General features: G+C 44.4%; 1 protein-coding gene across 1 annotated transcript; it reads left to right on the top strand.

Moving 5' to 3' along the window:
* Positions 1-1,455: 1,455 nt before the first annotated feature.
* Positions 1,456-11,385, top strand: LOC110533024 (membrane-associated guanylate kinase, WW and PDZ domain-containing protein 1-like). The gene is made up of 8 exons (XM_036988508.1): positions 1,456-2,079; positions 2,188-2,251; positions 2,394-2,810; positions 6,761-6,961; positions 7,168-7,244; positions 7,400-7,546; positions 7,716-7,854; positions 11,000-11,385. The coding sequence occupies exons 1-8, from the start codon at positions 1,507-1,509 to the stop codon at positions 11,194-11,196; spliced, it is 1,815 nt and encodes a 604-aa protein (XP_036844403.1). The 5' UTR covers positions 1,456-1,506; the 3' UTR covers positions 11,197-11,385.
* The last annotated feature ends 681 nt before the right edge of the window (positions 11,386-12,066 follow it).

Raw genomic sequence — 12,066 nt, 5'->3', positions numbered from 1 at the left:
ATTATTTATTTCAGCTTTTATTTCTTTCATTACATTCCCAGTGGGTCAGAAGTTTACATACACTCAATTAGTATTTGGCAGCATTACCTTTAAATTGTTTAACTTGGGTCAAACTTTTCGGGTAGACTTCCACAAGCTTCCTACAATAAGTTGGGTGAATTTTGGCCCATTCCTCCTGACAGAGCTGGTGTAACTGAGTCAGGTTTGTAGGCCTCCTTGCTCGCACACGCTTTTTCAGTTCTGCCCACAAATGTTCTATGGGATTGAGGTCAAGGCTTTGTGATGACCACACCAGTACCTTGACTTTGTTGTCCTTAAGCCATTTTGCCGCAACTTTGGAAGTATGCTTGGGGTCATTGTCCATTTGGAAGACCCATTTGTGACCAAGCTTTAACCTACTGACTGATGTCTTGAGATGTTGCTTCAATATATCCACATAATTTTCCATCCTCATGATGCCATCTATTTTGTGAAGTGCACCAGTCCCTCCTGCAGCAATGCACCCCCACAACATGATGCTGCCACCCCTGTGCTTCACAGTTGGGATGGTGTTCTTCGGCTTGCAAGCCTCCCCCTTTTTCCTACAAACATAACAATGGTCATTATGGCCAAACAGTTCCATTTTTGTTTCATCAGACCAGAGGACATTTCTCCAAAAAGTACGATCTTTGTCCCCACGTGCAGTTGCAAACCTGGCTTTTTTATGACGGTTTTGGAGCTGTGGCTTCTTCCTTGCTGAGCAGCCTTTCAGGTTATGTCGATATAGGACTCGTTTTACTGTGGATATAGATACTTTTGTACCTGTTTCCTCCAGCATCTTAACAAGGTCCTTTGCTATTGTTCTGGGATTGATTTGCACTTTTCGCACCAAAGTACGTTCATCTCTAGGAGACAGAACGTGTCTCCTTCCTCAGAGGTATGACGGCTGCGTGGTCCCATGGTGTTTATACTTGCGTACTATTGTTTGTACAGATGAACGTGGTACCTTCAGGAGTATGGGAATTTCTCCCAAGGATGAACCAGACTTGTGGAGGTCTACAATTTTTTTCTGAGGTCTTGGCTGATTTATTTTGATTTTGCCATGATGTCAAGCAAAGAGTCACTGAGTTTGAAGGTAGGCCTTGAAATACATCCACAGGTACACCTCCAATTGACTCAAATTATGTCAATTAGCCTATCAGAATCTTCTAAAGCCATGACATCATTTTCTGTAATTTTCCAAGCTGTAAAGGCACAGTCAACTTAATGTATGTAAACTTCTGACCCACTGGAATTGTGACACAGTGAATTATAAGTGAAATATTCTGTCTGTAAACAATTGTTGGAAAAATGACTTGTGTCATGCACAAAGTAGATGTCCTAACCGACTTGCCAAAACTATAGTTTGTTAACAAGAAATTTGTGAAGTGGTTGAAAAACAACTTTTTATGATTTATCAACTGTATTTGACTTTAATGGAGAACACTGACTATCTTTCTGTCTCTTTTCTTCCTCTGCAGGGCATCCATGATCCGTAACCACAACAATAACTCCCTCTCTACCCCCCCTCAGCCCCTGCGCTATAGAACCTCTAAGAGTGACCTGTCAGAGAGCGACCTGTCCACCTCTTCCACACTCCCTGTGTCCAGACTGCCCATGCCCCAGTCAGGAAGACCCCGCCTTTCATCCTCCCCAGGCGGAGGGGTATACTCCCGCCTCATCAGGCCCCAGGCTTCCCTGCTGAGACCCCCTCCCACCCCCGACAGCCCACAAATCGGCTTCCATAGCAACACCAGTGGCAGTGGCAGTCACAGCAGCATCACGTCTCCGGGGTTGATGAGCCTGTGCAGCGGAGGTGGGGTCGGAGGAGGTGGGGTCGGAGGAGGTGGGGTTGGAGGTGGAGGGGAGCTGGTGCCTGTAGCCCTGGCTCAATGTGAGGGGGGAGGAGATATGGGCTTCAGTGTGACGGCCGGGGGACAGGGGGGCAGGCTGGCCCTGATCAAGAGGGTCTGGGATAGGAGGCAGTGCTCCTCCCTACAGCCAGGGGATGCCATCATGAAGATCAACGGAGTCGACGTCCAGAGTCTCAGCTTTGCACAGGTACTGAGGAGGGAAACGTGGAGAGAAAGAAGATATGAAAGAGATGGAGAATACATAAGATTAGGTCAAGTTAAATCAGATATACTAAATTGATACCTTTCCCTCCAGATACAACGAGTTCTCCAGGAATACACCAAACAAAAAGAAGTTATCCTATTGGTTCACAGAGGAGGTAAGAACATTAGCTACTTTACTGCAAACTTGTTTTTAGGAGATTTTATTTACTGCATTCATTACATTGTTTCTCAGTAATGAATAAAACCTAAAGAAAGTCTCTCAACAATTCCTTTAGTGATGTTATTCCCCATCTTCAGGTTCCCATCATTCTTCCATCTCCCCCAACTCTATACGGAAAGTCCCCTCACCACTCCTTCGCCCCCCTCCTTCACCTGTGGCCTCAGACAAGAACCCATCGCCCCCTGCAGTTGTCCTCTTCCCACACCGTCCCACCTCCACCCCTCCTCCCCCTCCCCCAGCCATGGTGCGCTCCTCTCTTGTCCAGAGCACCAGTTTCCTGGAGTCAGTCCCAGTCACCCTCACCATGGAGCCCAAAGACTGGCTGAACGCGGGCATAGAGGATGAGAGGGACAGGGGGGTGGTGGTCCCAGGACCAGGGCAAGGGGGAGGGGGACGGAATCGTGTACCCCGGGGATTCGATGTGGAGCTGAGGAGGAAGCCAGGAGAGGGGTTCGGATTTGTCATCGCTTCACAGGATGTAGAGAAGGGGAAAGGTGAGAACTAGTTCATTTGTAGCAGAACACAAAATATTGGCAAATATGCATCTTCTTATTGATTGGATTGAGTTTCAGTTTTCCCTCGCTTGAAAGTCGGTGAGGTATTGTATTGCAGTTTCTGCAGAAAATAGGAACCATAACTTTTCAGACCAAATCCCTTATCTTGTCCCCAACAAATGTCAATGGCAGTCATCACCCAGTGAACAGTCAGTCTTTCACATGAAGAGAAAGGCTTCCTAACTGGACATACTGTTCTGTAGTTTGATGAATAAATAATTATGGCTGCACAACAGTCACTGAGTCATGATGATGAGTCACAGGTCTCTGTCACTTAAAGACAGCCCCCCCCCCCCCCCCCCCCCACTAGCCCCATGATGATGTCAGCCTGCGCACTGCTCATGATCTTTTTAGTGTTTCAGCCAGCACTCCAGATAATATGGAGTCATAAAACACAAAAACAGTCCAATGACAGCATATATTGCACTGCATTTACCCCATTTCCCTTCCCCATTATGCTGAAGCTGGGATCTTGTTACGCTGCTTCCTTCCTAGTGTTTGCGTTTGTGTGTGTGTATGTGTGCGTGTGTGTGTGTGTGTGTGTGTGTGTGTGTGTGTGTGTTGAAGTGTTACATTGCTGTTATAGGGTGTAATATTTTGTGTGGTGGTGCCCATGTGTTCAAGTGCATTTTATGAATATGTTTGTGTGTGGGATTTGCGTGTGTACTACATACACTAGCCCTCGTGACAATTAATGGAATCAATAGTGAGATTATCCAGCGTGAAGACCCATGCCACAGGGCTATTAGGGGCTAAGCCACACAGGTTTTATATGTGTCAGTGCTCTTATCTACATCAGCCTGTCAGCTCCATTTGCCTCCAACAGAATAACCTTTTGATGATAACATGCTGCTTTACACCAGTACAATCCTAAGCCTGCTGTAACACTACACCTCTGCAACTCTGTCACGTTACAGATGTAGGATCTTAATTTGACCTATATTGTCACAGAAAAATAATCCCGCAGCAACAGGATTTGAATGTTTAGTTCATAATGTTGCTCTTAGCTGGCCAAAAGTAGTCTACATGAAAAGTGCAATACTGTTAATAAAATTGTGTGTTAGTGTGGGTTTTCAGTGAATTTATGTAAATCATTGAACTCATCTGCAGCAACATAAGTGATCAAATTAAGATCCTACACCCTTAACAGCACAATGAAGCTAGTTTGTGTTCTCATTGTGGCTGTGAAGGGGAAAACATCCCACCTGATAAACTATTAGCTAGAGGGCATTAATTAAATACCAGGTTAGCTACAGTATACCAACCATTCCATCCCACTGGGCACAGATGTCCATTCAACGTATATTCCACGTTGGTTCAACGTAATTTAATTTAAATGTTGTGGAATCAACTTTGATTCAACCAGTGTTTGCCCAGCAGTTTCCCCTCTCTTTGTATTTGCCTCTCTGACCAATTCTAATGCAGTTCAATTTGCTTTATGGGCAAAGCTAACATACATTAATGCTGTCTTGTCTCAACAGCACAAAGAATGTCTCTCTCTCCATTATCCTCTCACACCTGCATTTCACCTCTGTCTTATCTCAATAACCATAGTGTCCATCTCCCTGCCTCGCTCTCTCTCTCTCTCTATTCCATAATCTATCCTTTTCTATATACCACAGTCTCCCTCCCTTCTCTCTGCAGTGAAAGGATTCAGTCTGGTTTCTCTAAAGATTAAAACTCCCTCCCCCCCTCTCTCCCGCCTCTCTCGCTCTCAATCTCTCTCTCTCTCTGAATTGCTTTAGACGTTACACTGAACCAGAGCAACAGCAGGGACATGTTTTAGTTCATTGTGTTTTTATTGGTCTGACCCCATTCATTTAGATGTAAGCATCTCCAAGCTGTTTTGTTGGAATTCAGGATTTTTTGCGCTACATATGTAATTCAAAGAGCCATGTTGGAAAGACTGCAGTCTGCTTTGAGAACTGTCAAGGACTCCAAACGTAATTATGTTGCGACTTTCTGGTTTCTGGTTGAATGCTGTCTGTCTAAATGCTTTGTGTGAGTTATGCCACGGTATGAGTATGTCTGCGTTTGTGCGTACGTGTGTATTTGCGTGCATGTGTGTGTGTGTGTGTGTGTGTGTGTGTATGAAAATGTTGTTTAACTGAAAGGAACATGACAGATTTGCATCAAAGCTGTCAATTAGTTCAACATCTGCAATGTTTCTCATACTGTTTCCTTGAGCACCATTGGAGTTTCAGTCATTCATGGCCTGCGGTGTACTGTAAGCAGTTAACAGTTGTACTGTAGTTGTGGATGTAATCCTACAAGTGGTAATTGTAGTGGTAAAAGTACCAGTAATAATAATAATAATCATAAATGTAATTTGTATTGCGCTTTTCATGAGAGTTATTTGAAAGCTCTACCGAAGAATAAAAATATATATACATACAATAAAAATAACACATTTAGAATCAAGGCTGGTAAAAGTTTAGAGGGGTGTAGCGGTTCTCTGATGGTCAGGGAGAGTATTCCATAGGCGAGGGGCAAGGCAGCAGAAGGCTCGGTCCCCCATAGTTCGGAGACGTGTCTTGGGGACTTGAAGCAGTGGTGAGTGGCAGGTGGAGAGTGCAAGGTGGCTCGCTGTTTGAGATGAGGTCGCTGATGTAGGTGTGGCTCAGTCCATTCAAGGCTTTAAATACAAACACGACAATGTCGATCCTGTAGTTGACTGGTAGCCAGTGGAGTTGGGCCAGGATCGGTGTGATATGGTCCGAATTCTTGGTCCTGGTCAGAACCTGGATTAGTTGGAGCCTCTGTACTGATTTGGCTGGGAGGTCCCCAAACAGAACATTACCGTAGTCGATCCGAGAGAAGAGGAAGGCGTGGATGAGTTTCTCTGCATCTGGCTGGGAGAGTGATGGTATGACCCGGGTAATGTTTTTAAGATGAAAAATTATGTTTGACATGTTTTTTTGATCTAACAGTTTGTCAGTTTGTCACACAAAACATACTCACACACACCATTTTTCACCTTAGCTGCCCTCTGTGTCGCTGATGTTGTGCATGACAGAGAGGGTGAGTCAGTGTGAGTGATGTTTTGTAAGCTAAGTTGAGGGGGAGGGCTGGGTAAGTTTGGACAGTGTTCTTCTCACAGTCAGGGAAAATGTCAAGCAAGCACAAACATCAAAGACTGAATAAAGTGTGCTTGAAAGAGAGAGTATGTTTAAATAGGTCAGTATAGACCAGGGAACTGTTAGTGTCCTTTGCTAATGGAAGGCTAATTATGCAGAATGTAAGCACATTTTTGCTTACAGTTTAGAAAATGACTTTAAGGACTGTAGTATTGGAATAGAGAGATGGACAGAGGGAATTATTTCATTCTAGAGTTTATAGATATCAGAGTCAACCATTCTTTGCTTGTCGCTGGTACTACAAAAGGTTGAAAAACACTGTTAGAAGACATGTCATATCAAAAAGTTTATTGTTAAACGTTCAAGTATATACTGCAGCAATGTGCTTCAACCAGTGGTTTGGTGTCTGAGGGTTGAGATACATGTTCTTCCGCTGTACCGATCCAGGACTAATTAGGGGTTGAAGAGGTTTTACTGTGGAACTTCAATACCTGCCTCTCTCCCCCTCTCTCTCTCTCTCTCTCTCTCTCTCTCTCTCTCTCTCTCTCTCTCCCTCTCTCTCTCTCTCTCCCTCTCTCTCTCTCTCTCTCTCCATCTCTATTCAATATACTTTGACATGGAAAGTAAAACACTTACATTGTCAAAGTAAACATACAACAACGATGGGCCAATAAGACAGGAACATACTAGACTGTTAGTAATAATAATAATGTTAATAACTTTACCACAAATAAAAATTGTTATTGTTATTCTCTCTCTCTCTCTCTCTCTCTCTCTCTCTCTCTCTCTCTCTCTCTCACACACTCTTTTCAGCTGCCTCCCTCCTCCCTCACCGGTTCGTGACGGTGCGTCGGGGCAGTCCTGCAGCGAGGAGCGGTCAGATACGGCCCGGTGACCGGTTGGAGGCTGTTCAGGGGCATTCTGTGGTGACCCTTCCACACCGGGAGCTTGCCCACATCCTCCGCAGAGCTGGAAACACCCTACGCCTCACCATCATCCCCCGTCCTAGCACCTGTGAGCATAGAGAAATACACACAATGTTATACACACACACATTTCCAAAAACACAATAAAAACCGAAATGCACACAATCCACTTGCTTGCATACTCCCCATTAATGCTCAGAGGATAACTAAGATACTATGCATCTCCCCTCTGTACTGACGCGTTAACTTCTTGTACCTATCTATGCTAACCACTCTCCCTTATTTCTTTCCCAGACTCCTCCAGCCTATCAGAGACCACAGATTATGACCCCAATTACACAAGCAGGAAAGGTCACAGGTCACGACCCAAGGTGAGGACAGCAGCCATCCATTATGTTTGTGTCAATGATCCACACCTTTTTAAGAGTAAGCCCAAAATCATCTGCAAAACACTGACATGTATTTTCCACCTTAAGTTGAGATCTCGATCTCATTCTGTCCATCTCTCCCTCCATGTTTCTTATAGCATGACTCTAGGTATTACAGTGTGGATCTAGACCGCGGGCAGACAGGGTTTGGGTTCAGCCTGCGAGGGGGCAGTGAGTACAACATGGGTCTGTATGTATTGGGACTGATGGAGGGGGGACCTGCCTCACGCAGCCACAAAATACAGGTGAGTGTATTGTGTACCTCTTTAAAGAACGGGGTGTCTAATATTTCACAGTAAACTGTAAGTTATCTCAACTCAGGAAATCAAGTTTTGTTGACAAAACATGATATTACGTACATTATGAGATACTATTTCATACAACAACTGATTATGCTGTCACTGTGTACTGTAGGTGAGTGACCAGTTGGTGGAGATCAACGGGGACAGCACAACAGGGATGACCCACAGCCAGGCAGTAGAGCAGATACGCAGGGGAGGACACCGCATATACCTGGTTCTAAAGAAAGGCAATGGATACGTCCCTGACTACGGTAAGATAGAGAAAAGGACAGGGGGGTGGAAACACTGTAAAACCCCAGAGACACTCCTCCTACTGCGCAAACTGTCACTCAGTTTCATTTGATTTTAAGAGATAAGGTGTGAGAAAAGAATAGGTGGGATGAGGACTGAGGATAAGGTGTCAATATACTAGAGAGAATCATAACATTCAACTTAGCATAGCCACTAGAGAATCCTCCTCAAACTGTCACAACTTATGTTGTTGATCTCTTTTTGGTGTATAATATCTCTCTTGGGTGTATATTTATCTTTGGTGTATAATATCTCTCTTTGGTGTATAATATCTGTCTTGAGTGTATATTTCTTTTTGGTGTATAATTTCTCTCTTGGGTGTATAGTATCTCTCTTGGGTGTATAGTATCTCTCGGGTGCATAGTATCTCTCGGGTGTATAATATCTATCTTGGTTGTATATTTCTCTTTTGTGTATATTATCTCTCTTGGGTGTACCGTATCTGTCTTGGGTGTATAGTATCTGTCTTGGGTGTATAGTATCTATCTTGGGTGTATCATATCTATCTTGGGTGTATATTTCTCTTTGGTGTATAATATCTAGCTCGGGTGTATATTTCTCTTTGGTGTATAATATCTAGCTTGGGTGTATAGTATCTCTCTTGGATGTATAGTATCTCTCTTGTGTGTATAGTTTCTCTCTTGGGTGTATAGTATCTCTCTTGTGTGTATAGTATCTCTCTTGGGTGTATAGTATCTCTCTTGGGTGTATAGTATCTCTCTTGGCTGTATAGTATCTCTCTTGGGTGTATAGTATCTATCTTGGGTGTATAGTATCTCTCTTGGCTGTATAATATCTCTCTTGGCTGTATAGTATCTCTCTTGGCTGTATAGTATCTCTCTTGGCTGTATAATATCTCTCTTGGCTGTATAGTATCTCTCTTGGCTGTATAGTATCTCTCTTGGCTGTATAGTATCTCTCTTGGGTGTATAATATCTCTCTTGGCTGTATAGTATCTCTCTTGGGTGTATAGTATCTCTCTTGGGTGTATAATATCTCTCTTGACTGTATAGTATCTCTCTTGGCTGTATAGTATCTCTCTTGGCTGTATAGTATCTCTCTTGGGTGTATAATATCTCTCTTGGCTGTATAGTATCTCTCTTGGGTGTATAGTATCTCTCTTGGGTGTATAGTATCTCTCTTGGGTGTATAGTATCTCTCTTGACTGTATAGTATCTCTCTTGGGTGTATAGTATCTCTCTTGGGTGTATACTATCTCTCTTGGCTGTATAGTATCTCTCTTGGGTGTATAATATCTCTCTTGGGTGTATAGTATCTCTCTTGGGTGTATAGTATCTCTCTTGACTGTATAGTATCTCTCTTGGGTGTATACTATCTCTCTTGGCTGTATAGTATCTCTCTTGACTGTATAGTATCTCTCTTGGGTGTATAGTATCTCTCTTGGGTGTATAGTATCTCTCTTGGGTGTATAGTATCTCTCTTGGGTGTATAGTATCTCTCTTGAATGTATAACCTCTACATTACTAACACCACGTTTCTTGTTTCTCTTTTGGGGCCCATGCTTCCTTCTATTATTTCACCTTTCCTTGTGATTCATTCTTTGGACTCTCCATCTCCACATTCTATCTTACCTTCACCAACATGTTTCCCTTTGCTCTCTCTTTATTTCTTGTCTTCTTTCCCTTTTTTCCCCTACACATCTTTCTCTAATTATTTTCTCTTCCTCCGTTCCTCTTCTCTCCCTCTCAGTGGAGCTGTCCAGTCTGTCTCTATGTATGACCAACTCCAAGCTAGGAGAGCCTTGCTTCTATGTCATCGGCCGGACAGAGAATACGCGGTTGGTGATCGTTCCTGTTAGTCCTCCATTTATTTGTCTCTCTACATTCCTCTTCTCCTCACTTCCTATGTTGTCTTTACAGTCGTCGTTGTTGAAAATATATTACGTGTCACTGTACGTCGACATCCTCATCGTGAGACCATGATCACCCACGCATTGAAATCATATGTTGAATTGTCTTGAGACCGGGGTATAACTAAAGGTGTTCTGTGTTCTGCTGCGGTTAAGGTGACGCTATTGTCAAACGCACGTTAGTTTGCAATTTCGTCATGTCAAAACTGGTGCACGGGCATTTTCCAGCCCTAGCTGCGGAATGCGGAAACGCATCCTATCCAGCCGTGACGCTCACTGCCCATATGCACATGGAACAAGAGTAGTCTAATGTGCTTTTGGTGCATGTATACTTCGTATTTAGAAACATAAAAAACTGATGTTTTTCCCATTTCATTTGATTTGATTCAAATCTTAGCATATCACCTCACCTCCTCTCAATGAAGGCTTTTTTTGTCTGCCCAATGCAATCTCAAAGCAGTCAAGACTGACAATAAAGGGTTTGGCTCCTGAGACTGCTTGAAAATAAATCGTAATCACCAAAGCTTCATTAAAATATAAAGTTTGAAAGGAGTAAAACAGTGAGCTGACATTCCATTTTTATCTATGCATTGTAGGCGTTCTGATTGGCCAGTGAGGGGCCAAGCCTCTACAAACCCACAACTTGTTTATTCATTAAAACCCAGACGTTTCGCGACAATGCAGTAAATGCGACTATAATTGTGATATTGAAAATAGCAAAAATATTTCTGACACACCCCTTAACCTATAGCGCTACCACCTGCGCTTAGATGGACCATTGCCTTAGGTTTGTTAAAATAGAGCCCTATAGCTTAAAACTCAGTTTTAAAAATGACATAGCCAGGTAAATCAATGACAACCAATATCCCTTGGTTGAATTATTTCTAGTGTGCAACCTGCCAGTAGTGTTGCTGAATGTAAAAGAGAGCTAGTGATCTATATGCTTCAACAGTACAGTTGACATTCTGCATGAGAGCACACAATGTTGATAAGTATTGTAATATAATGAAGGGTTACCTGAGGGTCAGGGAAGTAGCAGCTGTTGTTACACAACACAACCTACACACAAACAGCTACAGCTTCTGACAGAGAAATGCTCTGTGAACTCTGGAGATCTTCTACAGTGATTATGTAACATCACCTGCTTCTCTAACTCTCCTTATTCTCTTCTCCACCTATTCATTGTGCTCTCTCTGTTCCCTGCTTCCTATGTCCTGTCTCTGTGTGTTCATCAGTCCGTGAGCGCAGAGTCACCTCCCCCTCCCTCCCACAGCAGCACCCCGAGGAGCAGAGTGTGGCTCCAGTAGACCTGGTCCGCCTGGAGGGCTGCATCCACAGATCCAAGGTGAAGAAGCGGGGGAGGTCTTCGAAAGGGGAGATAAAGGAAGAAGAAAGGAAGGAGATCAGGGAGAGGAAGGAGCAGGGGCAGTAAGACACAGCCTTGATTCAGACCCTGATCCTGAGAGACAGAAGGAGGGCAGTGAGACAGGCGGTGGTGGACTGTGAGAGAGGACTCAGGTGAGAGGGAAGGATAGCAGGAGGAAGAGCAGGAACAAGGGAGGCTCTCACAGTTTACCCAGAGATGCACTGAGGAACTATGACAATGATGATATACACACAGAGGCGGAGGGAGGGAGGGAGGGAGGGAGGGAGGGAGGGAGGGAGGGAGGGAGGGAGGGAGGGAGGGAGGGAGGGAGGGAGGGAGGGAGGGAGGGAGGGAGGGAGGGAGGGAGGGAGGGAGGGAGGGAGGGAGGAAAAGCAGGAGTGAGGAGAGGGTCAGGAAGAGGGAGAACAATGAGAAAACTGAGGAAAATGAAGAAGCAGAGGAGGTGAACGAAAGGGGGTAGGAGGATGTGGAGGAATAAGAGGTGAAAGAGGAGGAGGAAGATGAAGAGGAGGAGGATGCTTACCTCCCCATTCCTAACCAAAGTCTGTCCAGGCTCAAGCAAGTCTGTGAGGAAGAGGATGTGGAAGAGAAGGCCAGGAACAGGAGAGAATGGGAAATGGAAAGAGAGAGGGAGCTGGAGGATGGGAGGTTGAGGGAGATAAAGTGGGAGAATAGAAATTATGAGGACAGTGGTGAGGATCATGAACAGATTGAATGGGTGGAGAGAGAGAGCTCTCAGTCCCTGAATAACCTGCTCTCCTTGGAGTCTCGCGAGACCTCTCCACTACAGAGAGAACCCTTTTTCTTTCTCACTACATCCTCAGAGCTGGAGAACGCAGAGTGTGGAGCCAGCCACTCGGACGGCAGTATTCCTGCTGCCTGTGTCTCTGGCCTCTCCCTGGCCCTCACAGAAGG

Source organism: Oncorhynchus mykiss, chromosome 9, assembly GCF_013265735.2.
Source record: "Oncorhynchus mykiss isolate Arlee chromosome 9, USDA_OmykA_1.1, whole genome shotgun sequence".
Lineage (NCBI taxonomy): Eukaryota > Metazoa > Chordata > Actinopteri > Salmoniformes > Salmonidae > Oncorhynchus > Oncorhynchus mykiss.
Note: the sequence above shows the minus strand (reverse complement) of the source record. Positions and strands in the feature narration are given on the sequence as shown.

Bases quoted from the DNA above. Each gene is read 5' to 3' on its own strand.
- LOC110533024 (XM_036988508.1), top strand. From the start codon at position 1,507: ATGATCCGTAACCACAACAATAACTCCCTCTCTACCCCCCCTCAGCCC. The intron at 2,080-2,187 runs GTACTGAGGAGG...CTTTCCCTCCAG, and splicing joins AGAGTCTCAGCTTTGCACAG to ATACAACGAGTTCTCCAGGA. The intron at 7,547-7,715 runs GTGAGTGTATTG...TGTGTACTGTAG, and splicing joins CACGCAGCCACAAAATACAG to GTGAGTGACCAGTTGGTGGA.